This window comes from Mus musculus, chromosome 11 (assembly GCF_000001635.26).
Source record: "Mus musculus strain C57BL/6J chromosome 11, GRCm38.p6 C57BL/6J".
Taxonomy (NCBI): domain Eukaryota; kingdom Metazoa; phylum Chordata; class Mammalia; order Rodentia; family Muridae; genus Mus; species Mus musculus.
The window spans coordinates 101,315,637-101,341,021 of NC_000077.6; the positions used below are offsets into that span (position 1 = coordinate 101,315,637).

Below are 25,385 nucleotides of genomic sequence, written 5' to 3' on the forward strand. Positions count from 1 at the left end.
GCTGTCTCAGACTTGCGTTAGGAAAATGGTAACCTTTTTCCTCTAGAACTGGGAGGATTTGATTCTAGTCAAGTCATTGGAAGCAACGTGTTGTGTCTTAGATAAGCCACGAGGCTGTTTTGGGCGTGAATTTGTCCTTCAGGTATTTGGTATCTGAGGTCTGCACGTTTATGATAACTTTCCCCGGAAAGCCCGGTGCAATGGAACGCGTCTTCGGTTTGACACTAGCCCGAGGGACGGGAGGCGGGAGTCAGCAGTCACAGCCCGGAACCTTAAACTAGGGACCCGGGCCGCGGGCTTCTCCGGCTCACGTCACTAGGGCGCGACGCCTACTCTTCCAGAAGCCCCGGCACATGAGGTCCCACGGTGAAGTCGAGTTCCGGGACAATAAGACACATCACTCTTGAGTCCCCAGGAGGTTTGGATCTCAGCATCCCTGTCCTAGGTTGACCACCACAGGGCACAAGGCCCGGAAGCTCCGACAGCCCCTCCAGGAACCTGTAGAACTGAGTATCAGAGCGGCTGCGCAGGGCACGTGCTCATCCTCCCCGGAGTGCCGGCGATTGGCTGTGACGCAACTTCCGGCGTGAGCGGCGAAAGCCGGGAGGGCGAGCGAGAGAGCAAGCAGCCAGCAGGCGGGCGGGCGGGTGGCCGGCCGGCACGGAGGGAGGGGACGAGCAAGCGGTGAGCAAGCCAGCGAGGGTGCCCGGGTCCCGAGGGCAACGGAGATTCCTCAGGCCCCTCCGGTGCCCTCCCCGGAGCCCAGAGCACCTCCGGCACCCAGCGGAGCGGACACGGCCCGGCCTGGCCATGGCCTCGTTGCTGAAGGTGGATCAGGAAGTGAAGCTCAAGGTAGCGGCATAGCTCCGGCCCCCTCATCCCTCCCTTCGAACCCCCAGCAGTCGGATCTGCTCCCCACTCCCTATGTCGTCTTTGTCTCCCTGGGGACACCAGCTCTGAGCTTCCGCCTGGCTCAACCCAGCCCCCCACGCCTGGAGACGGCATTGGAGAGGACCGTATAGGGTGGCTTTCTGTCCTGCTTCTGGTGATGGAGTGCACCAGGGACTCCTCCGCGGACACGTGTTAAACTCAATGCTTTAGGCTAATGACAGGTGGAAGTCCCCTGGCCCAGCCACGTCCCCGCCCCCGGACGCTGCCACTGACCCTGCCCTTGGAGGCTGGCTTACTGCGTAGGATGGGGCCAGGTCTGGGTGGGAGTTGGCACGTTTGTGAGCTCACTTCTTCCAGTCTGGCTTTTGTCTGCTTATGAAATTGAGAGGGTTTTAGACAACTGGAGGGAGGGACAAAGGGAGGTGAGGGGTGGGTAGGAAGGGAGAGAAGGGGAGACAGGTGCTGGCCTGTAACCCGAACATCCTCTCCCGAGATGGAGAAATGGATCTTGAAAAAGATGAAGTATTTGCAGTCTGGGGGCCTCTCACCTTCTAATTATAATTTCAAGGTGAGGGCGAGACAGCTGGATTTGGGGTTCCCCATCCATGCCCTTGTATCACTAGGTGTTAAGTTGCTCTCTCTGTTCATTGTAGGTTGATTCTTTCAGAGAGCGGATCACAAGTGAGGTGAGTGTTGTAAAGGAGAAAAGTGGTGATGGTTAATAGCTGGGGGTGTCCCCAAAAGATCTGTAGTGAGGGACTGTCCCACGTTTATTAATTCAGGTGTATTCTCTCTGTCTAGGCAGAAGACTTGGTGGCAAATTTTTTCCCAAAGAAGTTACTAGAACTTGATAGTTTTTTGAAGGTGAGAGACACTTTTGTTTCTTTAAATTACTTCTTTGGTCCCTGTCTTTGTGACAGGCGGGGCAGATTGTGTGTTGATTCTGTTCTCTTGTGTACTGTAAAGCATTCTTTTTTTTCTTCGATTTCACAAGAAATACTCCTCTCTCTCTCTCTCTCTTTCTCTCTCTCCTTGTTTTTGATTTTGTTTTAAACTTACACTAATACTGTTTTGGGGTGAATGCCTCTCTTTCAGGAACCAATTCTAAATATCCATGACCTAACTCAGATCCACTCAGACATGAACCTCCCAGTCCCTGACCCCATTCTCCTCACCAATAGCCACGATGGACTGGATGGTGTGAGTGTCTTGCATTTATGTTTGTGTTCTTAGTATTTTATGTTTTGGTAAGCTTGGGGATGTCCGGAGTATGTGGGATTTGCCTGTGGGGTCTGGGGTTCTGTTGTAGGTGTGGTGATTGTAGGATGCTACTTTTTGGACCATTAGTTTCAGTTTTGGCAAGGTAAGTTATGTTAGTGCTGCTCTCAATGTTAGCCCAGGTTTTCATTAGTTCTAAACTAGCCACAGGCTTCCTTCAGCTACCTGGCTTTCCGCCTGCTTGGGAATAAGCCTTTTCTGTTCAGTGTGCTGTGCTCACAGATGGGAGGAACAGCTGGTTTTGCTGCACAGCTGCAGTCTCTGTCTTTACTTGCTCTTTGCTTTGTTTTTGAGACAGCATCTGACTATGTAGCCCTGGCTAGCTTGGAACTCCTTATGCAGGCTAGGTAGACCAGGTTGGCTTCAGACTCATTAAGATCTGCCTGCCCTGCCATCTAAATGCTAGGCTATTGCCAGCTGGCACTGATAGTGTATTAGTTGCATGTCTGTATTGTGTTAGAACGCCGCCTATGCTATAGTTTGATCTAGATTCCTGTGGCTTGGTATTTTGTTGCTGTTGCTTGGTTTTTTTTTGTTTTGTTTTGTTTTTTCTGTCCTAGAAGTTGAGCCTAGGGTCTTGTGCATGCTATATAAATGCTGTACCGGGCTGTTGAGATGGCTCAACGGGTAAAAGCACCGACTGTTCTTCTGAAAGTCATGAGTTCAAATCCCAGCAACCATATGGTGGCTCACAACCACCCGTAACAAGATCTGACGCCCTCCTCTGGTGTGTCTGAAGACAGCCACAGTGTATTTACATATAATTTTTACATATAAGATTTATTTACATATAATAAATAAATCTTAAAAAAAAACTATAAATGCTGTACCACTGATTTATATTCCTAGCTTTCAGGACTTTCTTAATTATAACTAATTAAGCCGAGTACGGTGGCTGAGCATTCAGCTTGCCTGGAGAAGGAGAATTGTGTGTTCATGACCAGCCTGGGATACATAGGAAGTTGAAGGCTAGCTGGGACACATACTGGGATACTTTCTTTAAAAATCAAGATAAACCTGCAGTTAGGAGACGCCTCAGTAGTCTGAATCCTTAGCTCCTAACATTACTTCTACCATATAGAAGGTAATGGGCTGAGATTGCTGAATCAGGAATTTCTTCATATTAGAGCCAAAGGATCCATGCATACTCCCTCAGTTATCCCCTACCTGCCTTGATTGCTTTCTTCTTATTTTTGAAGTGGAACTTTCCCCAATTCCCCATTACTTGAAAAAGTATTTATTTAGTGTGTGGGTAGGGAGTGCTTTCCTTCTGCTGCATTGGACCCAGGGATCAAACTTGGGTCGTCAGGCTTGGCAGCAGTGCCTCTACCTGCTGAGCCAACCCACTGGCCATTTCAGTGGCTTTTAAAATGTGTTCTTTTAGTTGTAACTTTGGCCTTCCCAACTAGAATACAAGTTTCTTTTTGACAAGAACCTCTTTTAAAAGCTGTCTGTGTGTGTGTGTGTGTGTGTGTGCGCACAGAAATTCATATGATAGTCTATGGGGTCCAGGAAGGAATTGAAATTGTTTGTATAGTATCTTGTAATGGCCGTGCATGTTGAATGCAAAAATTAAACTTGCTTGTATAGTATCTTGTAATGGGCATGTGTGTTGAGTGCAGACTAATTCTTGCTTCTTCATCCTTCTAGCCCACTTACAAGAAGCGCAGGTTGGATGAATGTGAAGAGGCCTTTCAAGGTAAGAGCTGCCGTCTAATCAGTTCACTTCATCTGCTGACTAGCAGCCCTGAGAAGTAGGATGGATCTGGTTTTCACCAGCTCAGGAGGTAAGGTCCAATTTAATTCCCTAGGTCAACACTTAGCAAATCCTCCTGGCTCAGTCATTATTTAGTCTTCTGGAATGCCAGGAGGGTCTGGTTGGATACCAGAGAGGATGCTTAGAGGCAGAAGCCATGCCTCACACTTGTCACAGAGGCCCATAGTCTGTGCCTCAGTTCCCCCTGTAGTAGTTGCTACCTGATACATTGGGGTGTGGGGGGTGGAGTCACTTAGAATTGTGACAGAGAAGAGATTATTACATCTATGTCTAGGGAAGAGGAAAAACATTGCACTGTCCCGAACTTGTGACCTTGACATATCTTCTAGGAACCAAGGTGTTTGTGATGCCCAATGGGATGTTGAAAAGCAACCAGCAGCTTGTGGACATTATTGAGAAAGTAAAACCCGAGATTCGGCTGCTGATCGAGAAATGTAACACGGTGAGGCAGGGGTTCACTACCCAAAGAGTGGCACTAGAACTATGGAATGATGGGAGGGTTGGCAGGCTAAGGCCCTTGATTCCTTTGTCTTGGCATCAGTCCCCACCAGCAAGAATCATGTACTTCAAAGCTTAAGTAGGAAAGACCAAGGTCCTTCTACATATATTTTGTCTTCTCATACTCCAGGTCAAAATGTGGGTTCAGCTGTTGATTCCCAGAATAGAAGATGGGAACAACTTCGGGGTATCAATTCAGGTAGTGTGCCCACACTGCAAACTGGGAGCTCCTTCCCTGCTTTGTCTCTGCCCTCGGTCTGTGCTGCTGCTGTAGGCTGATGGGGAAGTAACTTGACTCTCCTGTTTACCACCCCAGGAGGAAACAGTTGCTGAACTAAGAACTGTGGAGAGTGAAGCCGCATCTTACCTGGACCAGATTTCTAGGTAGGGCAGCTTGGGCCGGATCCAGGAACTTGGGCTGGTGACATGGGAGGCTTGTTCAGGGTCTTTTCAGCTGCTTTTTTTTTTTTTTTCTTCCAGATATTATATTACAAGAGCCAAATTGGTTTCTAAAATAGCTAAATATCCCCATGTGGTAAGTAGGGTTTTGTGATCTGAGGTGGTGTGGCAAGGTAGAGAAGATTCTAGGAATAAGCTGTCTGGGCATTGGGGCTTTGGAAGACTAGCCTCCCTACTTCCCATACAGGAGGACTATCGCCGCACTGTCACAGAGATTGATGAGAAAGAATACATCAGCCTCCGGCTCATCATCTCAGAGCTGAGGAATCAGTATGTGAGTAAAGCCAGTTCCTGCCCAGAGTGTCCTGCTTCTCCTAGGCCTGTGGTAATAGGAGTTCAATGACTGTGTGGTGTCTGCCTGTAGTCTCTCTGGAGGCTGCACAGTAGGAAGCTGGCCCAGGGTACAGAGAGAGCTGTTCATCAGCATGGAGTAGAGAACATGAATCACTGAGGGAGTCTAGTTGGATGTGTCTGTTCTAGCCAGGTAGGAGCGATAATACCATACATGGATGCTTAAGCATGGGCCTTGGAGTCAGAGAGATGGCTCTGTAACCAAAGTACTCATGCAGTGAGTGACTGGATTGTTTGATTTATCTTATTTGTCCTTATACAAGGTCTCACTGTGTATCCCTGGCTGGCCTGCAACTCACTATGTTGGTGACAGACTTACAGCTCCATGACTCTGTCTTTCAAGTGCTGGGATAAACGATGTGTGCCACCACACCCAACCTGATTGTTTTTGTTTTTAATTATGTCTCTGTGTGTCGGTATGTGTACATTTGAGAGTGCAGGCACCGTGGTCACTAGAAGAGGGCATCAGATTCCCTGGAGCTGCAGTTAGTGACAGTTGAGAGTTGCCTGACATGGGTGCTAGCAACTCACTTGTGCTCTTCTGCAGTAAGAACTCTTGCTCCTGGCTGATGAGCCAGCTCTTCAGTCTGGAAACTGTGATCTTGATCTTGTTTAAGCTCAGACTTGACTTCAATTTTTTTCTAAAATAGAGTTTGATTACTGAGTAAAAAACCTAGACTTTTAACATCAAGGCAGCATTATTAAAGGACTTTCTCGTACTTCTCAGTGTGATCAATGCTTGAGCCAGCTTAGGCGTGTAGGAGGTGGTGGTGCCCCCCCCCCCCCCCCAGCTGTGTTAAGTGATGAGAGTTGGGTAAGGTAAGCGATTGCTTGGAGCATCGCTCTCTTGGTGAGGTAGAGGTTGAACAGATGAGTGATCTCCTGATCCTTCCTGTCCTAGGTCACTCTCCATGACATGATCCTGAAAAACATTGAGAAGATCAAACGGCCCCGGAGCAGCAATGCAGAGACACTGTACTGAGGCCAGGGCCAGGGCCAGGGGACTTTGTGAGTCTGGCTCAAGACCGACATTGCCTTGGTTTGTTACATGACTATCGTGATGGGAAAACTGGCTGGAAATAGTAATCACACCTCTCTGTTTTTAGTTAGAGTCTAATGAAACTCTCATCTAGTTCTGTGACGTGTTTACCTCTTTTTTCAGGCCTCAGGAACTCTTCTATCTCCTTCCCCAACACCCCCCACCCAGCCTGTCCTAATTTCTGGAGAACTCCAGGTTTGTGCAACATACTGGCACAAGCGTAATTGTGGGTTTTTGTTTTTTCTTCCCTTCTCTCCCCCTTCCCCTGTTTTAGGTTTTGTATTTTCTTCCTTTTGATGATTAGTTGGTTAAAAGCTGGAGGAACTATAGGGAAAGTGTTAGGTGTCTTTTAGGAACAGGGGGAGTGGAGGTGGAAGGGACATCTCTTGTCACAAGGCTAGTGTCTCGTTTCTGTGGGACTTTGGGTCCTCCTTGCCTGCCCAGGTGATGCCTTAGGGCTTCCCACCTACATCCATCCCGCTCTGAGCCTGACTGTGGCGAGGGGTCCCCTAGACCTTCACCTGCATCCCTGCAGCTTCTTTGGATGTTTTTATAACTGGGGTTTTCACATACACATGTGTACACATGTAAACACGCATAGGGACATGCATACATGCTTCCTGCTCCATTATAGAACATACCTTCCTTCCTGCACCACCACTCCCTCAAGCCCTTCACATACAAACATCTCAGCAGGTGATAGTTGTCTTAGTCATCCACCCAGGCAAAAGTCCCAGGCCCACCCTCTTCTGATAATGTAGCAGTTGGTGCCAGGGTAAGCTGAAGGAGAACCGAGAGCCGAGCAGCAGAGGGCTCATGAAGGCCTTCCCTCTGTGGCTCAGGTTCTTTTTGGTGTTATGCAAAAGCTGGTCCTCTGGCCCGCACTTGTCTTCTCCTAGGCCAGCATGTGCGCTGGCTGGGGAGCGGCCGGCTGTGAGGTGCAGAGGCTGCTGCTCCTCGCTGTGCTTTCCCTTTGGGAAATGTTTCTCGTATTTATAGTATTGTGCTTCCAGGGAAAGCAGTAATTCATGTGTATACGTGTGTGTGTGTGCACATACACACGTGCACATGTGTGTGTGTGTTCGTGTGTGTGTGTTAATATGCTGCGAAGGTCAAACCCATAGAAGAGTTGCCTCCTCTCTTGAATCTTCCAGAGGTACCACTTGTTAAAGCGTTTGTATTAATCGCACTAGCCCCCAGCTTTTTAAGTGAGAGTTGGTCTCTGCAATTAGCCTGCCAGTGACTGACTCTCAGTGTCTATTTGACTTTTATTCCTCTCCGTCTTCCAATCCCAAATCATATTTCCACCTGGGATGCATCACTTTCACTCCCAGCATTCTGTAGGAAAGGAGGCGGGATGCGGGATGCTCTCTTCCCAAGAATAGTGCTCAGTAACAAACCAATCGCATTTTCGTTGGGCAGTGCACCTATCCACCCTCAGATCCCTTCCAGCTGAGCCCCTCCCCTCCCCCCACCATGTGTTTCTTGGTTTTCCTTTTGTTTGATTGTCCCTCTGCCCCTCCTTCCTTGGATTGTAATGTAAAATTCTTTTACCATGTCAAGAAATTATTAAAAATACAGGTACTTTGACCTCTTTCTAAAGCTGCAGACCCTGGTGCTGTACTCTGGTGACTGAGGGACATAAGGGTCACACATGAGCATTCAGACACCCATCTTCACAGACACTCTGGCTAGCCTGTCGTGTGTGAACTTACTAGTTGAACCTTCATTCCTCTTCACAGTGCAAGAACTAATGGGAGGTGGTTCCTGCTGTGTGTTGACGCTCAATTGTGTGAAAGCTGCCTGTCTTCACCAGATTCCAGGTCCTTCCTGGTGATACCCTGAGCTGCCAGCAGAGGCTGCTGTGGTTATGTGTGGGACCAGCAGCTCGGGCTGACCCTGTCGATCCAGTCCTTTTCCTCCATACCAGCTTGCCTCTACATACATACATACATTCATACATACATACTTACTTCATACATACTTTTTTGAGGGAACTCCTGGTATTGGTTTATACTGACCCACAGTGCTCATAAGAGGCTTACATCCCTCTAAAATAACATGTCCTCACTTCCCTCCTGACAGTGAGACTCTTCATTGTCTATAGAGGTTTAAGGTCCCAGTAGGGGAGGGGCATCTACTCTATTCTATCCCAGAGTTTAGAGCCACTAGCTACCTGCTCTGCCTGCCTGCCTCCCTCCCTCCCTCCAGGGTTACTAAGCACTTGCTGTGTAAGGCTACATTTTAATCAAAAGCACTCCACAGAATACTTTTATGCTTTTTATATATTTATTCGGTTTTTTTGTTTGTTTTTTAAAGACCCTTCTCTGTGTAGCCTTGGCTGTCCTAGGACCGCTCTAAAGACCAGGCTGGCCTCAAACTCAACAGATCGGCTTGTCTCCTGAGTGCTGGGATTGAAGGCATATAGTACCTCTCCCTGGCTATGCTTTTTATTTTTTAAGGCAGGGTATCACCTAGGTTGACCTATAATTCACTCATGTAGCTTAGTTGAACTCTCAGCACTCCTCTTGAGTGTTGGTATTATCAGTATAAATGACCATGCCTCATGCGCCTTCATAGGGAAGAAATTCAGGATATGTAGCCCCTTTAAGGCTACATAACTTGGACTGGATCATTGTATAGACCTAAACACAGCTCAACCTCAACCAGTCGTCTCTCTGACTGGATAGAGTAAGGCCTGGGTCTCCCAAGTCAGGCACTCATTAGGTCCCAGGTAGAGCTGACTGCTCATTGCTGAGTTGGGCGGTGGGTCTGGGAACTGGGAATGTAATTCTGCTAAGAGGTGTTTTGTTAGTACTTGTGTGTTAGACAGGGAAAGGAAGGAGTGTGTATCGAAACTGCCTTCTCAGGTAGTTCAGCTCCATTACCCACCCCATCCCTCTCACCTGTTCTAAATGATGACACGTAGTAGTTAGTGACCATTGGCAGTCAAAGTTTAGGGACAGGAGCAAGCTATGTAATGTCTTGAGCCAGAGCACAAGACAGAAAATTGGAACAGAACTACATAAAGCACGATCAGAGATTTCCTGTCCAGCCCACAGGGTGGAGTTTAGTCCATTCCTCTCCATCATCCTGAATATAAGCCTGCCACAATGTCAGACACCGATGAGCTCTCAGGACGGGGGGAGCTTCAGTGCCAGCCATGAATCTCAAGGTGCTGCTGCTGCTTCTGGGGCTGTCTTTCCTCACTGTCTTTGCTCTGGTCTATGTCCTGCTGACCAGGCAAGGCAGTTTCAGCCAGTCTCCTCGATGCCCTTCCATACCTCCCAGAATTCATCCCTGGACACACCCTAGCCAGAGCCAGCTGTTTGCAGACCTGACCCCAGAGGAGCTGACAGCTGTGATGAGCTTCCTGACCAAGCACCTGGGGCCGGGGCTGGTGGATGCAGCCCAGGCTCGACCCTCGGACAACTGTGTCTTCTCAGTAGAGTTGCAGCTGCCTGCCAAGGCTGCAGCCCTGGCCCACCTGGACAGAGGGGGGCCCCCACCTGTGCGAGAGGCACTAGCCATCATCTTCTTTGGTGGACAACCCAAGCCCAACGTGAGTGAGCTGGTGGTGGGGCCCCTGCCTCACCCCTCCTACATGCGGGATGTGACTGTGGAGCGCCACGGCGGCCCCCTGCCCTATTATCGGCGCCCCATGCAGAAAACTGAGTTTGTTCAGATATGGAGGCATTTGAAAGAAGTGGAGCTACCAAAGGCACCCACCTTTCTGGCTTCTGTCTTGAACTACAATGGCTCCACCTTGGCACCTTTGCATTCTACTGCTAGTGGTTTCCATGCAGGCGATCGAGCTACCTGGATAGCCCTCTACCATAACATCTCAGGTCTTGGAGTGTTCCTTCACCCTGTGGGGCTGGAGCTACTGTTGGACCACGGGGCCCTGGACCCTGCCGACTGGGTAGTCCAACAGGTCTTCTACCTTGGGCATTACTATGCAGACTTGGCCCAGTTGGAATGGGAGTTTAAAGTTGGCCGCCTAGAAGTGATTCGGGTCCCTCTACCCACACCAGGTGGAGCTTCCTCCTTGAGGCCTAGAGTCACTCCAGACCCTCCTCTTCCCCCTCTTCAGTTCTCACTTCAGGGTCCCCAGTATAACATACAGGGAAACTCAGTGACATCTCCCCTCTGGACATTTACCTTTGGTCATGGGGTGTTCAGTGGCTTAAGAATTTTTGATATTCGGTTCAAGGGTGAGCGTGTGGCTTATGAAGTCAGTGTCCAGGAGTGTCTGACAGTTTATGGTGCTGATTCCCCCAAAACAATGACGATCCGGTACTTGGACAGCAGCTATGGGCTTGGTCTCAACAGCCGAGCTTTGGTTCGGGGGGTGGATTGCCCCTATCAAGCCACAATGGTGGACATCCATGTACTGGTGGGCACGGGGTCAGTCCAGCTGCTTCCAGGGGCTGTGTGTGTATTTGAGGAGGCCCAGGGACTGCCCCTTCGAAGGCATCATAATGGCATCGGGGGTCATTTCTATGGTGGTTTGGCCAGCTCAAGCCTTGTGGTCAGGTCGGTGTCATCAGTGGGCAACTATGATTACATCTGGGACTTTATGCTACACCCAACCGGGGCCCTTGAAGCTCGTGTCCATGCCACGGGCTATATCAACACAGCCTTCATGAGTGGAGGAGCTGAAAGTCTCCTCTTTGGGAACCGTGTGGGAGAAAGAGTGCTGGGAGCGGTGCATACACACGCTTTCCACTTCAAACTGGACCTTGATGTAGCAGGTGAGTTCTTAGCCTGAGCCTTGAAGGCTGGGAATGGGGCACAGGGCAGGAAGTCCCCAAATCAAGGAGTGAGCTCAGAAAGGTTCAGGGGGCATTCTAACCCCTCTGGGTATGGGAAGGGAGAAAGGATTGAGTGCAGCTGCACTCACAACTGGGTGTCTGGCCAAAGGGGAAAGGGGTTCTGCTAATTCCTACCCGCTGAGCCCCTCCCCCCCAGATTTGCAGTTGTAAAGCTAGTTTAGTTTAAGTATAATGACTGGGCCTGGCTGCTTTAGCCTTGAGAGGGACTCTGGGGAATGGACCCTGAGGGAACTGAATGGAGCTCCCCCCCCCGCCCGCCCCCCCCTAGATCTCCATTTTACACTTGGGGAAACTGAGGAAGGCAGGGGAGATGGGGTAGGAAGTCTTGGCATGTGCACATTGCACACTATACTTGTGCTTGCTTGCTTGGTTTCTTTTTTTTTTTTGGTGAGGGTAGAGGAGGTCAGGAAAAATAAGACTAACATAGTGGCAATAGATTCTAGTCTGACCTGTGTACTGTGAATCTCCAATTGGAAAATTCTTTTCAACAGCTCTGGTCATTAGAGAGCCAGCTACCAGTTACTAGGTTTATAGTGTGAGCATCATGGTCACATTTAAGGGAACCAAATGTCTGAAGCCTCAAGAATGTGATGAACTGTGTTGGATGATGTAGGGTTTGGATGCAGTGGGATTTAAGAAGCTCCTGGGTGATGGAAAGCTATGAATCATACTTTTGAAAGAGGCTGTCACTAGTGTCCCCTGTGCTGAGGGCTGGAGTCCTAGAACTGGGAGGAGCCTACAGGGACTGTGGGAGGGGCTTGAGTTTTCCAGGTCAGTTCAAGACAAATCTCTCATAGTCGGTAGTGTTTCCGTCAGCATGTGTGCTCTTCCGTGTATTGAGCAGAGCCATAAAACAACATTAGTTATATTTGCTGTAGACATTTAGAGAGTGGGAATCAGAAGCAAACTGTTCTAAGGCCTACTGGGTAGGCTGATGTTAGTAGAACCTTTGGCAAGAGCAGAAACATTTTGTATTTAGCCATATGTGGCTGCCAAGCAGCTAGCTAGCTAGCTTGCTTTATTATTTATTTATTTAAGGCTGTAACATTTCGTATCTAGCCTTATGTGGCTTCCAAGCGGTTTGTTTGTTTGCTTATTTGTTTGTTTATTTATTTGAGGCTGGGTTTCACTCTATATTAAACAGACTTTGGACTCCCTCTTATTTATTTACCTGTCTATTTATTTACTTTAAGACAGAGTCTCCTTGTTTAGCCCTGATCACCTTGGAGCTCTCTATGTAGATCAGTTTGGCCTTGACTTTGCAGTCATCTCCTGCCCCTGCCTCCCAAGGGCTGGATTGCAGGTATGTACAATTATCCCTAGCAATACTGAGCTCTTTAAGGGCAACTACTGTGATTGGAGAACCACATTTTTAATACACATAGCCACACATGCCTGATGGTTATCCTATTGAAATATGGTAGGTTGAAAAAAACCAGGCTAGCACTTGCTCAGGCTCACGTCTCTGAGCACAGGTGTTCCCTGCTGCCTTTGGCCAGACCAGTGCTATAGGCAACCCAGGGATCCTGTCTCAACAACCTCACCTGATGTAGAACTCTCCCTTTCCTTAACCTGACAGGTTTGAAAAACTGGGTGATAGCTGAAGATGCGGTCTTTAAGCCTGTAGCAGCCCCCTGGAACCCAGAGCTTCAGCTACAGCGCCCACAGCTGACCAGGCAGGTCCTGAGCAGAGAGGACCTGGCTGCATTTCCCTGGGGGAGCCCTCTTCCTCGATACCTTTACCTGGCTACCAACCAGACCAATGCCTGGGGTCACCAGCGAGGGTACCGAATCCAGATCCACAGCCCTCCTGGTGTGCATGTGCCTCTGGAGAGCAGCGAGGAGAGGGCTCTCAGCTGGGGGAGGTGAGGAGGGCCCAGAGAACGGGGGTAAGGGAAGACCTGTCCCCTTCAGCACTCACACATCCTGGACCTGCCTTCCAATTCAAAAGGATAACTGGATGGGAAATGGTATCAATCTGATCCAAGGGATTCTAGGCTTGTAAAGCGCTTTGGTTTTTTTTCCCCCAACACTGCCTTTCTACAATTCCTGGCCAGGTACCAGCTTGTGGTGACCCAGAGGAAGGAGGCAGAGCCTCACAGCAGCAGCATCTATTACCAGAACGACATGCGGAGCCCAGCTACGGTTTTTGCTGACTTCATCAACAATGAAACCCTCTTAGGGGAGGTTGGTGGGTTTAGAGATAATGGGGAAAGCCATCTCTTCCTGATGTCTTGGCTGTCCGGCCTCTGTCCAATACAGGTTATCCCTACTAGGCAGAAATTAGTCACAGCAGTGGCACCCTGCCCAGGTTATTAGATATTCGGTGTAGGAATGTGGCTGGCAGATGCAGAAGCCAGGCTGAGGCTGGAGGCTGGGAAATGGCAGCTAAGAGGTGATTCTTAGCCTCCCATTCTTCTCTTCTCCTACAGGATCTGGTGGCTTGGGTGACAGCCAGTTTCCTGCACATCCCCCATGCTGAGGACATCCCCAACACAGTGACTGTGGGAAACAGAGTGGGCTTCTTGCTCCGACCCTACAATTTCTTCAATGAAGATCCCTCTATCTTCTCCCCTGGCAGCGTGTACTTTGAGAGGGACCAGGATGCCGGGCTCTGCAGCATCAACCCTGTGGCCTGCACCCAACAGCTGGCAGACTGTGTCCCCAACTTACCCTCCTTTTCCTATGAAGGCTTATAGGCCTGAGGCTATGGTGAGGCCCCAGGGTAGGAGGGATGGAATGTGGAGTGGAGAAATGGCTCAGCGATTAAGAGCACTTGACTGTTCTTCCAGAGGTCCTGAGTTCAATTCCCTGCAACCACATGGTGGCTCACAACCATCTGTAATGGGATCTGATGCTCTCTTCTGGTGTGTCTGAAGACAGAGACAGTGTACCCATATACATAAAATAAATCTTTTAAAAAATTTTAAAAAAAGAATGGAATGTACACACTCCTCTGTTCTGTTCCTGAATTTTGTTTTTTGTCTTTTTGTTTTTGTTTTTCAAGACAGGGTCTCTCTGTATAGCCCTGGCTGTCCTGGAACTCACTTTGTAGACCAGGCTGGCCTCAAACTCAGAAATCCGCCTGCCTCTGCCTCCCAAGTGCTGAGATTAAAGGTGTGTGCCACCACCATCTGGCTCTGTTCCTGTATTTTTACCCCACCCCCACCCCCCCACCCCCCGCCCCCAGGTTCCCATCCTCTGTTCCTTAGCAGCCTTTCTGCACTAAAGACCTGGGTATCCCTGTGGGCTAATTCTTGCTTCCTGCCTGTCTTTTGTATCTGTTTCTATTTGAGACAGGGTCTTTCTGTGTGGCCCTGGCTGTCCTGGAACTTGCTATGAGTTCAAGGCTGGCTTTAACTCACAGAGATCTGCCTACCTCTGCCTCCAGACTACTGGGATTAAAGATATACACTACTACCCCTGGCTTCTGCCATTGAAATGATAATTTATAAAAAATGTTTTGGAATACTCAAACGCCACAAGTTCTATCACTTCAAAACTCACTGGTGTTCACAACATCAAATCAGGCTTCTTACGTGTGTGTATCTAAAAGGAGTTACGTGGTTATGTACAAGACGGTCTGCCAAATTTTTATTCGAGTTTATTCTGCTTGGCTTTTTAAAGTATGTAGAACTTTATCCCAGGAGAATATCAAGGACTCTGGCCAAGGAAATTAGTAACAGTAAGAGCCACAAGGCGGGGCTGGGAGGGTAGGTAGACCTGGCCAAGGAATCTTTCTTTGAAAAGAGGCTGGAAGTGGGGGTTTCCTTGGCAGGACAATACTTCACACTGAATGTAAAGGAAACACCCGGCCTTCATAAGGTGGGAGTTGGGGGAGAAGTTAGTCTGTGGGGCAGACCCGGCTACTTTTTGGCAGTGGATTTCCATACACAGACGAGATCCCTCCCCCTTCCCCCAACCCCAGCTCTCCCCCAATCCCAACCCTGACCCAGAGAGCACTCTGATTTGGAAACTGGAGGACAAAGCCATGTAAGGTCTGTGGATATCACTGCAGCCAGCTCAGACCCGCCTCCCAACCCTAGCTCCGGCTTCCCTGCTCCTTCCCACCCTGGCAAAAGCAGACTACAAAGAAGCTCTGCTATTGCCTAGCGCCTGGGAGACCCCAGCCAAAAGGAGTCCATTTCTGGTAGAAGCCTGTCCATCAAGAAGCAATGACCCAGAAGACCACCCTAGTGCTCCTGGCTCTGGCTGTCATCACCATCTTTGCTTTGGTTTGTGTCTTGCTAGCTGGCAGGAGCGGAGATGGGGGTGGACTGAGCCAACCTCTTCATTGCCCCTCTGTTCTTCCTAGTGTCCAGCCCCGGACACACCCTAGCCAGAGCCAGCCGTTTGCAGACCTGAGCCCAGAGGAGCTGACAGCTGTGATGAGCTTCCTGACCAAGCACCTGGGGCCAGGGCTGGTGGATGCAGCCCAGGCTCGACCCTCGGACAACTGTGTCTTCTCAGTAGAGTTGCAGCTGCCTGCCAAGGCTGCAGCCCTGGCCCACTTGGACAGAGGGGGGCCCCCACCTGTGAGAGAGGCATTGGCCATCATCTTCTTTGGTGGACAACCCAAGCCCAACGTGAGTGAGCTGGTGGTGGGGCCCCTGCCTCACCCCTCCTACATGCGGGATGTGACTGTGGAGCGCCACGGCGGCCCCCTGCCCTATTACCGGCGTCCTGTGTTGGACAGAGAGTATCAGGATATCGAGGAGATGATCTTCCACAGAGAGCTGCCCCAAGCTTCTGGACTCCTCCATCACTGTTGCTTCTACAAACACCAGGGACAGAACCTGCTAACAATGACTACAGCCCCCCGTGGTTTGCAATCAGGGGACCGGGCCACCTGGTTTGGCTTGTATTACAATCTCTCAGGGGCTGGGTTTTACCCTCACCCCATTGGCTTGGAGCTTCTGATAGATCATAAGGCCCTGGATCCTGCCCTGTGGACCATCCAGAAGGTATTCTATCAAGGCCGTTACTATGAGAGTCTCACTCAGCTGGAGGACCAGTTTGAGGCTGGCCTGGTGAATGTGGTATTGGTCCCAAACAATGGTACAGGTGGGTCCTGGTCTCTAAAGTCCTCAGTGCCACCGGGCCCAGCTCCCCCTCTGCAGTTCCATCCCCAGGGACCCCGGTTCAGTGTCCAGGGGAGCCAAGTGTCTTCTTCCTTGTGGGCTTTTTCTTTTGGCCTTGGAGCTTTCAGTGGCCCAAGGATCTTTGATATCCGCTTTCAAGGGGAGAGGGTGGCCTATGAAATCAGTGTCCAGGAGGCCATAGCCCTCTACGGTGGAAATTCCCCAGCATCAATGTCGACCTGCTACGTGGACGGTAGCTTTGGCATTGGCAAATACTCTACCCCCCTGATCCGAGGGGTAGACTGTCCTTACCTCGCCACCTATGTGGACTGGCACTTCCTTCTGGAATCTCAGGCCCCCAAGACACTACGTGATGCATTTTGTGTGTTTGAACAGAACCAGGGCCTCCCACTCCGGCGGCACCACTCAGATTTCTACTCCCATTATTTTGGGGGTGTTGTGGGGACGGTGCTTGTGGTCAGATCCGTGTCTACCTTGCTCAATTACGACTACATATGGGACATGGTCTTCCACCCCAATGGGGCCATAGAAGTCAAATTCCACGCCACAGGCTATATCAGCTCAGCTTTCTTCTTCGGTGCTGGTGAGAAGTTTGGGAACCGAGTTGGGGCGCACACGCTGGGCACGGTACACACCCACAGCGCTCACTTCAAAGTGGATCTGGATGTGGCAGGTGAGACATCATTGTAGGTTGCTCACCAAACAAAGATTGGGGTAGGGGGCTATGCTTTCCTTCAGTCTGGCTGGGAAAGGAGGGGCTGCTGAGTTTCATTTGGATCTTAGCTTCCTGCAAAGCTGCCAGACTCTATACATGTGACCTCCTTACAACATCTTGGGAAATGGCTAACCCCGGGGAGAAGGCTAGGTCCCTGGGGTTTATGTAGGCCTCCGTTCAAGCAAGCAGTTGCTTGCTTTCCAACTCAGCTCTGTCTGGCCTGTGGTACAGCACTGGAAGACATTTTGGCTCTGCAGAGTCCCTGTGCATGCAAGTCAGTCTTGGAAGAAGTATTGTTCTCCATTTCCTTGGGAGAGAATCTCTCTTCTTCCCTGATCTCTTTCTGGGCACCGTTCACTTCAGGGCAGGGTACCTGGATATGGTGGAGAGCAGAGAGTTACAGATGGCTGCTGGGGTTTGTGATTACAGAGACAGCCAAGGCTCTGAGATTTCCTGAAGATCATTTCTCTCTTTTTTCTTCCCTACATTGAGCCATCACCTAGTTGGGGTTTTGTTTGTTTGTTTTCTATTCTGACTATGAAATCTCTCAAAACTCTCAGTAGGTCACAGTGTTACCCTCTGTCCCTGTTAGGCCACTTTTTTTTTTTTCTTTTTTTTTTTCTTTTTTTTTTTTTTAAGGATTTTCGAGACAGGGTTTCTCTGTGTAGCCCTGGCTGTCCTGGAATTTACTCTGCAGATCAGGCTGGCCTCAAACTCACAGAGATCTATATGCCCTCTTCTGCCTCCAACGTCAAAGGGATTAAAGATGTGCGCCACCACTGCCTAGCCATAGACCATCCCAGATGCTCTCAGTTCCAGGGTCCACTGTGTACAGAGAGCTGTCCCACACATGCTAGCATGCTGTTTTCACGTTCCACAGCTGCTGACTTCCCAACACCTGCAGGATGTCATCTCCAGAAGGTCTTTCCTTCTGCCAGCTCTAGCCTACCCTGAGAGCTTTTCTAGTGCACTGCGGTGGCACTGTGGTAGCACTGTGGTAGCAGTATCAACATGCTCCCAGGTCCTGGACACACAGCCCATGGCATCTCTTTTTTAACATGGGCTTCACTCCTAACTAGAATGGCCTTCCAGGACTTGTCTTCATAATATCCTTTAAGGGTAGACAGAAATGGTGTCTTAGGAGTTGGGGAGGTCCTGTCCTGTGGGGCAGGAACAGGGTCCCACGTCCGCTCCGGGCTAGGGTTACTGGGCAAGGCAGGACTCAGAAAGTTTTGACTGTGCACACCCCTGGAACCGCCAGGTGGACGTTGGGCTGTGAGAAGCTGCAGGACCCCGCTCCGGGGTTGGGAAAAGATGCAATCTGGGGGTGCCTGTGGAACTGCTGGAGTTGGGCTCCAACTCTTGGGCACCATGGGCACCACTGGGTTCCATGGAAGAGCCAGTTTTGGGATCCCTGGGCTGCTCGGAGGCCAGGGATGTCAGGTTCTCCCTCTCGAACGCCACTGTATGTCATGGAAGAGCTGAGAACAGAGTGGGGGCCTTCGGGCAGTCTCTGGCCTGGGGGCTGAAGGGAAAGGGGCAGGGAGTAGAGAGCTCAGGCGGGTTACTTCGGAGATGAGAGTGCTAGGCTCCTTGGGGCAGCCGGCTTAGTGGTGAGCAGCTTGGCTGGCTGGCTGGCTGGTGGCGGTGGTGCAGGGAGGCCTCCCGCTGGGAGGTTAGACATGCAACTCATTAGGGGAAGACCTGTTCCATTGCTCCAGCATGGCGGATCCCAATGAGCAGAGATGGTCCATGGTTTTAAGGCATTTATTGTAGAAAGGCAGAGAGAGGGAGAGATTAGGGAAGTAGAGGCCAGCCATAGCCACGTGGAGAGAGGGAGGAAGGGAAGGCGGAGAAAGGTGGTAGAAGGGAACAAGAGTAAGAGGAAGAAAATAAGAAGGGTGGGGGGAAGAGCAAGTAGCTCCTTTTATAGTAGGCTGGGGTATCCTGGCTGTTGCCCGGTAACTGTGGGGGTTGAGTCCAGACAGATTACCAGGAGCTTGGGGCATTGCCTATGTGACTGATGGCCACACACATCTCTGCAGGGGGCTGTGGGAGGCGTAGCTGCAGCTGCGACAGGAGCCTGGGGCCCAGGAGGTGTGGCCGAACAGCTGTCTTCCCTTAAGGTCACCAGGGTCACCAGGGTTCCGGGCCTGTGCTCAAATGAAAACCAGGCTATCTGAGCACAGCTCACAGCCCCACACTATCCCTGCCTGTGCTATATTCCTGGAATGCTGTCCCTGTCTCACCGAGGCCTCTTCACCATGCAGGCCTAGGCTGTGTCTTCTCTGACCCCTGTGCCTATGAGAGCCTGAGGGGAGGGAGGGAATTTATTCAGCTCTGTTCTCAGGGACAAAGACAGGTTACTCCAAGAAAGAAAGATGGATGGAGCCAGGCATGGTGGCATACGCCTTTAATCCCAGCACTCAGGAGGCAGAAGCAGGCGGATTTCTGAGTTCGAGACCAGCCTGGTCTACAAAGTGAGTTCCCAGACAGCCCCAGGGCTATACAGAGAAACCCCTGTCTCAAAAAAAAAAAAAAAAAAAAAAAAAAAAAGTAATAAAAATAATGATTGAATTACATCTCAGAGCCTTTTCCTTTAAAAAAAAATTTTATTTTTGGCCAGACAGTGATGACACACACCTTTGATTCCAGCACTCAGGAGGCAGAGGCAGGCAGATCTCTGAGTTTGAGGCCAGCCTGCTTTACAGTGTGAATTGCAGGACTGCCAGGGCTACACAAACAAACCCTGTCTCAAAACAAAAACAGAAGGATTTATTTTTCACTTTTACTTGCGTGTCTGTATGTATGTGCGCATCAGTTGTGCAGGCCACTGGGAACAGAGGTGTTGGACCCTCCTGGAGCTGGAGTTCACAAGCTAGAGCCTGTGAGTGGCCCAGCGTGGGTTCTGGGGCATGATCCCAGCCCGGTGGAAGAACAGTAGGTACTCTTTTTGTTTGGTTGTTTGGTTGTTTGGTTACAATTTATAGGTTAATAGTTTTGCCTAAAGGATTGGGGAGATCTTCGGACTGGGAGGGAAGCAAAGAACACAGTCTTTGGTCTCACTCTGCAGTCAGGTAGATGGCAGAAATTCCCACAGTGGTGGAATGACTAGAGCTTACACACTTTACACAGGGCTGAAGAACTGGGCCTGGGCAGAGGATATGGCTTTTGTCCCCACGATTGTACCTTGGCAACCGGAGTACCAGATGCAGAGGCTGCAGGTGACTCGGAAGCTGCTGGAGACAGAGGAGGAGGCTGCCTTCCCACTGGGGGGCGCCACCCCACGCTACCTGTACCTGGCCAGTAACCACAGCAACAAGTGGGGTCATAGGCGGGGCTACCGCATCCAGATACTCAGCTTTGCTGGAAAGCCCTTGCCCCAGGAAAGTCCCATAGAGAAAGCCTTCACCTGGGGGAGGTGAGTGGTGAGTGATCAGAGGGCGTGGGGAAGTGAGCAGCACATGGTCTGAGCAGGAGCGAGGGAGGGATACTTAGAAACAGTTCAATTGTCTCTGTGGATGCTGGGGTTGGGGTAAGGATGTCATTTCCCCTTGGAGAACTAAAGCCAGGAAAGAACTCTTTCCCGTTCAGGGCTGTGGGGTGTGGGTTGTACCATGAAATGGCGGGGGTGTGACATGGCCCTCCAGGATGGTGATGGGAATTCTACTACTCTGTGAGGAGCTATGAAAGCTGGGGTCAGAGCATTTAGCCTGCTTCCATCATGCAGCTTAGAGACAATGGAGACCTAACCAGTGCTCTTCTAGGTATCACTTGGCTGTGACCCAGAGGAAGGAGGAGGAGCCTAGCAGCTCTAGCATCTTCAACCAGAACGACCCGTGGACCCCCACTGTGAACTTCACCGACTTCATCAGCAATGAGACCATTGCTGGAGAGGTGAGCTGATGGTGGGATGGGCAGAAATGGACCGCCATGATGAGCTTCGCTTTCTCACGGGTGGGTCCCCGAAAGCCATCGGAACTCCACAGAGGCGGAGCTGACTCCTTGCCTTTTATACTTTATCAGATGTGACCATTTCCTTTAGCGCAGTGGTTCTCAGCCTTCTTAAAACTTCGATCCTTTAATACAGCTCCTCATGTTGGGCTGACCCACCCCCCCCAACCATAAAATTATTTGGTTGTTACTTCATAACCGTAATTTTGCTACTGTTATGAATTATAATGTAAATATCTGATAGCCAAGATATCTAACATGCCATCCTGTGGAGTCAAGACCCTTGGGCTGGGAACCAGTGTTCTAGACTCTTCTCGAGTAGAGAAGTCATGTGCAAACAACTGCATCCTTCAGACCTATAGCCCTCAAAGTGCCAGCTTTGGAAATTGAATCCTTTTCAGGCCTGAGGATTCATACAGGGCTGGAAGTTATTAGAGAAAACCACAGACCACAGTTCCCATCTCTGCCTTGATGGGTGTATTATCCTTCTAAGTCTTGGCCATCCCTGTTCCACAATTCTCTGTGTTATACTTTAAGGACTCTTAGAGAATGAGGGAAGGAAAGCCGAAGTGGCCTGTAGTGAGCGCCCTCTTGGGTGGGTGGGTGAAAGGTGTTGTAATGGGAAGCACGAGAGATGGAGATGCAAGCCAGCCTCCCTCGGGGAGACAGTGGTTGTTTCCAATATGCAATGAGCTTTTAATGTTTATCCTTCTGGGACATCCAAAAGAGACACTGTTTAAAAAGATTCAAGATCTATGGTCTTGTGAATAGCTTCTTCCCTGGGAGGCGGCTGTGTAGAGAGGGTGTGTCTGGCCAACCTCACCATCCTCATTTCCTCTCTCCTGCTAGGACTTGGTAGCCTGGGTGACGGCTGGCTTTTTGCACATCCCTCATGCAGAAGATATCCCCAACACGGTGACTGCGGGGAACTCAGTGGGCTTCTTCCTCCGGCCGTATAACTTCTTTGACGAGGACCCCTCCTTTCATTCTGCTGACTCCATCTATTTCCGGGAGGGCCAGGATGCCACGGCCTGTGAGGTTAACCCCTTGGCTTGCCTGTCCCAGACTGCCACCTGTGCCCCCGAAATTCCTGCCTTCTCCCATGGGGGCTTTGCTTACAGAGACAATTGAACTGTTTCTAAGTATCCCTCCCTCGCTCCTGCTCAGACCATGTGCTCACTTCCCCACGCCATTAAGTGTCCCCAAGATGGACAATCTAGCTAAGAGCTGGGAAGTAGCGCAACAGCCGGGCAGTACACAGAGCAATTCGATTGAAGATCTGGTTCCTTCTGTCCCCACATCTTTGATGTCCCCTCTCTCTTCTGCTGCCCTCCTTGTCTCTCCCTCTCTGCTTGGAGCATCCTGAGCCCATGGAAACCTGATGCACAGGGACACTGAACTTTGTTGGTTGTGCCTGTACTGAGTTCCTGCCTTGGGAGAATAGCCTTGTTGGAGCCTGGAGTAATGGCTATGTTTTGTTTTGCTTTGAATATGGCTCCTTTTCCCCACCCCCACCGCACCCCCTATTTGGCTTTCATTTAAAAGCTTATGATAGCTTTGAGGACTCTGCAATGAGGATAACTCTCTAGAGACCCCCAAAGTAGGGTCTCTCTGAGTCTCTCACATCCACAGATTCTTCATCTACATCCCTTTCCTACTTAAGCCTCTTTCATTTCCATTCTCTCCCTCTCCCTCCCCGCCCCCTCTCCTTTCCTCCCTCCCCCCTCCCTCCCCTCTTCCTGGAGTTCCTGCTTGCTCATACATGCTAGGATTCCTACTCAGTCCAAAAGCGATGTCCGTCCTAAGAGTTCTCTGAGCCCTCATTCTCAAACTGCAGTCTCTTCTCCTGGACCCGAGTCTGTGGAAATCTCAAAGATGTAATGCAAAGCCTCATGGGAGAGGACCAGGCTTTTCTATCTCCTAACGTTCGTCACATATCAGGAAGGAGTAGGGCTTGTCCCTGCGGTAGCCCTGCTTTGCCCTCTTTACAAGAAGATGGAGGTGCTATGATTATGACGAATGGTTATTTTATTCTATGGCTCTGCTCCACTAATGGCTCTGGTCTCTGTGCAGTAGCCTGCAGGAGCCAGCTCGGGACAGTGAGATAGGATGGGGTCTGCCCAATCAGAAGCAGGCATGCAAATGAGCCTGAGTCTGATCTGCCTTGGTGGGACCTGTTTCAGGGTTTCTCTTTGCTGCTTGTCTTTGCTGAGACCTGGACAGGGGCTGGTACACACATGACTCAAAACAACAGATACATCATTCCCTAGCAGTCTGGCCAGCCCCGTTGTTAACTAATGTTATTACTGTAGTTAATGGAAGAAAGGCTGGAAAGATGTGTGTGCACTGTTCTTGCAAGGGGCCCAAATTCCGTTCCCAGCATCCTTATTAAGGTGCTCACAACAATCTATAACTCTATCTCCAGGAGAGCCGGTGCCCTCTTCAGGGGCACCTAAACTTAATGCACATACCTTCACACAGACACATACATATAAATACAAAATAAAAGAACTCAGCCTGGCACGGTGACACATGACTTTAATCCCAGCATTGGAAGTCAGAGGTAGACAGATCTCTGAGCATGAGTCCAGCCTGGTCTACAGAGTGAGTTCCAGGACAGCCATAGCTATACAGAGAAACCCTGTCTTGCAAAACAAAAACAAACAAACCAAAAGAGAGTTCTTTAAAGACAAAAGAAAAGCTAAAAATGAGTAGGCGATAAGTGTACATTTGTTTATTTCTGCTGCATTCCTTGAGAACTGAGTAAGACCAGTTACCTCTGAGGAGGAAGACAGCTGAGAGGGAATCAGGTTCTGCCTGCCCTTCTGAACATCATGGATTGGAACCATGTGATCATATTGCCCCGTCAAAATAAATAAGTGGGCTATACACTAACTGTCTTGTCTTTCCTTTTAAACATGCTGTGTGTGGCTTGCCTGTGTTCTTGAGACCTAGAAAAGTAGGTAGCCTGCCATACAGTCCTTGTCTTTCCTTTCTTGTATAAATTCGGAAGCAATAGCTTCCTCCATCCCCATTCTTTCTCTCGAAGGAGGGAATAATGAGAAGCAATGGAAATGGGGGCTTCTGATTGGCCAGATGCCCAGGCTAAACCAAGAGGTGAAGTGGCAGAAACAGTGTTGGGTGCTGCTCAGTTTCTGACCAGAGAGGCGACAACATTCAAGAGATCAGACACCTGGAACATTTCCCTGACTTCTCTCTGTCCAATCTAATGTTCTCCTAGAGGTTGATGTGGAACCATGGTTGGGGGGCGGGGGGGGGTAGTCAGTGAGCGGAAAGAAAGCAGACTCCAAAGATCAAGGGGGAACTCTTCAGTAAGGAGCAGGGCTAACAGTGGCTGGCTTCATTTATAACATGGTCTGGGGTGGGTAGAGAAGGATAAAGGACAAGCAGATGCTGCAGTGAGGTGGGAGCCAAAGGGCATGTGCGCTCAGTTGTGAGTTCTGACTTCACTACACCACATCCTTCCAACCTAAAGAATTCAAGTCTCCTTTATATGCCCATCTTTTTGTTCCCACCAGGACTGGCTAGTTTTATGTCAACCCTACATAAGCTAGAATCGTTGGAGCCTCGATTAAGAAAATGTCTCCATAAGACTAGGCTGTAGGCAAGCCTTTAGGACATTTTCTTAATTTGTGACTTATAGGGGAGAGCCCACTGAGGGTGGTACCATTACTGGGCTGGGTCTGTAAGAAAGGCTGAGCAAGCCGTGGGAAGCAAGCCAGCAAGCAGCACCCCTCCATGGCCTCTGCATCAGCTCCTGCCTCCAGGTCCTGCTCTGTTTGCGTTCCTGTCCTGACTTCCTTCTATGAGGGGCTGTGCTGTGAACCTGTGAGCCAAAAAAAAAAAAAAAATCATTCCCTCTCCAGGTTGTTTTTTTTTTTTTTTTTTTTTTTTTTTAAAGATTTATTTATTTATTTATTATATGTAAGTACACTGTAGCTGTCTTCAGACACTCCAGAAGAGGGCGTCAGATCTCGTTACGGATGGTTGTGAGCCACCATGTGGTTGCTGGGATTTGAACTTCGGACCTTCGGAAGAGCAGTCGGGGGCTCTTACCCACTGAGCCATCTCACCAGCCCTTGTTTTTGGTTTTGACCCTGATGTTTCATCACAGCAATGTTATCCCTAATAAAGACACCGTTCTTTTTTGGCCCCTTCTCAAAGCTGGTGGCAGCATCTGGGCTGGTGAGAAAGGAAACAGAGGAACACTACTTGCCATCACCAAGTTCACTTGAAACTCATTCCCATGATGCCCAGCTCTAGACTATGTGGTAGTATGGATATGTATGTATGAGCAAACACACAGTTCGAAAATGTGATCTGTGTGTCTATGTCTCACTACCTTCCTGAGCTCACTGATAGTGGTGGGGGTGGTGGGAGCAGACATCTAGGTCATTGGAACCTCAGCCCAACTCAAGCCAGGAGGGTTGCAATGAGACTCCAGTTTCGCCGGGCTTGGTGGCAC

General features: G+C 49.8%; 3 protein-coding genes across 11 annotated transcripts; all 3 read left to right on the forward strand.

The window, feature by feature from the left end:
• Positions 1-576: 576 nt before the first annotated feature.
• On the forward strand, positions 577-7,901 carry Psme3 (proteaseome (prosome, macropain) activator subunit 3 (PA28 gamma, Ki)). 2 transcript variants are annotated; one of them, XM_030245676.1, is made up of 12 exons: positions 760-852; positions 955-1,459; positions 1,545-1,577; positions 1,693-1,755; positions 1,987-2,091; positions 3,820-3,868; positions 4,276-4,388; positions 4,575-4,643; positions 4,761-4,828; positions 4,925-4,979; positions 5,091-5,177; positions 6,156-7,895. In XM_030245676.1, exons 2-12 carry the CDS (start codon positions 1,385-1,387, stop codon positions 6,234-6,236), a joined length of 798 nt encoding a protein of 265 aa, XP_030101536.1. In that variant the 5' UTR covers positions 760-852; positions 955-1,384; the 3' UTR covers positions 6,237-7,895. The 2 variants fall into 2 exon arrangements, with proteins under 2 accessions (NP_035322.1, XP_030101536.1); NM_011192.4 differs by lacking the exon at positions 955-1,459 and having other exon boundaries at positions 577-852; positions 6,156-7,901.
• Positions 7,902-8,003: 102 nt separating this feature from the next.
• Positions 8,004-14,171, forward strand: Aoc2 (amine oxidase, copper containing 2 (retina-specific)). Of its 6 annotated transcripts, none has more exons than XM_017314533.2 (4): positions 8,004-11,047; positions 12,708-12,804; positions 13,186-13,315; positions 13,561-14,171. In XM_017314533.2, the coding sequence occupies exons 1-4, from the start codon at positions 9,457-9,459 to the stop codon at positions 13,825-13,827; spliced, it is 2,085 nt and encodes a 694-aa protein (XP_017170022.1). In that variant the 5' UTR covers positions 8,004-9,456; the 3' UTR covers positions 13,828-14,171. The 6 variants fall into 6 exon arrangements, with proteins under 6 accessions (XP_017170022.1, XP_017170024.1, XP_017170025.1 ...); NM_178932.1 differs by having other exon boundaries at positions 9,427-11,047; positions 12,708-12,993; positions 13,561-14,063; XM_017314535.2 differs by lacking the exon at positions 13,186-13,315 and having other exon boundaries at positions 13,561-13,669.
• Positions 14,172-14,969: 798 nt separating this feature from the next.
• Positions 14,970-23,794, forward strand: Aoc3 (amine oxidase, copper containing 3). 3 transcript variants are annotated; one of them, NM_009675.2, is made up of 4 exons: positions 14,970-16,903; positions 20,081-20,366; positions 20,713-20,842; positions 21,749-23,794. In NM_009675.2, the coding sequence occupies exons 1-4, from the start codon at positions 15,304-15,306 to the stop codon at positions 22,028-22,030; spliced, it is 2,298 nt and encodes a 765-aa protein (NP_033805.1). In that variant the 5' UTR covers positions 14,970-15,303; the 3' UTR covers positions 22,031-23,794. The 3 variants fall into 3 exon arrangements, with proteins under 3 accessions (NP_033805.1, XP_006532104.1, XP_017169719.1); XM_006532041.4 differs by lacking the exon at positions 14,970-16,903 and adding an exon at positions 17,090-17,219; XM_017314230.1 differs by lacking the exon at positions 14,970-16,903 and adding an exon at positions 19,781-19,885.
• The last annotated feature ends 1,591 nt before the right edge of the window (positions 23,795-25,385 follow it).

What these genes read in the sequence shown, in the direction of transcription:
- Aoc2 (NM_178932.1), top strand. Translation starts at nt 9,457, where the DNA reads ATGAATCTCAAGGTGCTGCTGCTGCTTCTGGGGCTGTCTTTCCTCACT. An exon ending in ACTGGACCTTGATGTAGCAG is followed by an intron (nt 11,048 to 12,707) that starts GTGAGTTCTTAG and finishes TTAACCTGACAG; the next exon opens with GTTTGAAAAACTGGGTGATA. An exon ending in AGGGCTCTCAGCTGGGGGAG is followed by an intron (nt 12,994 to 13,185) that starts GTGAGGAGGGCC and finishes ATTCCTGGCCAG; the next exon opens with GTACCAGCTTGTGGTGACCC.
- Aoc3 (NM_009675.2), top strand. Translation starts at nt 15,304, where the DNA reads ATGACCCAGAAGACCACCCTAGTGCTCCTGGCTCTGGCTGTCATCACC. An exon ending in AAAGCCTTCACCTGGGGGAG is followed by an intron (nt 20,367 to 20,712) that starts GTGAGTGGTGAG and finishes GTGCTCTTCTAG; the next exon opens with GTATCACTTGGCTGTGACCC. An exon ending in ATGAGACCATTGCTGGAGAG is followed by an intron (nt 20,843 to 21,748) that starts GTGAGCTGATGG and finishes CTCTCCTGCTAG; the next exon opens with GACTTGGTAGCCTGGGTGAC.
- Psme3 (XM_030245676.1), top strand. Translation starts at nt 1,385, where the DNA reads ATGGAGAAATGGATCTTGAAAAAGATGAAGTATTTGCAGTCTGGGGGC. An exon ending in GCCACGATGGACTGGATGGT is followed by an intron (nt 2,092 to 3,819) that starts GTGAGTGTCTTG and finishes TCATCCTTCTAG; the next exon opens with CCCACTTACAAGAAGCGCAG. An exon ending in TACCTGGACCAGATTTCTAG is followed by an intron (nt 4,829 to 4,924) that starts GTAGGGCAGCTT and finishes TTTTTCTTCCAG; the next exon opens with ATATTATATTACAAGAGCCA.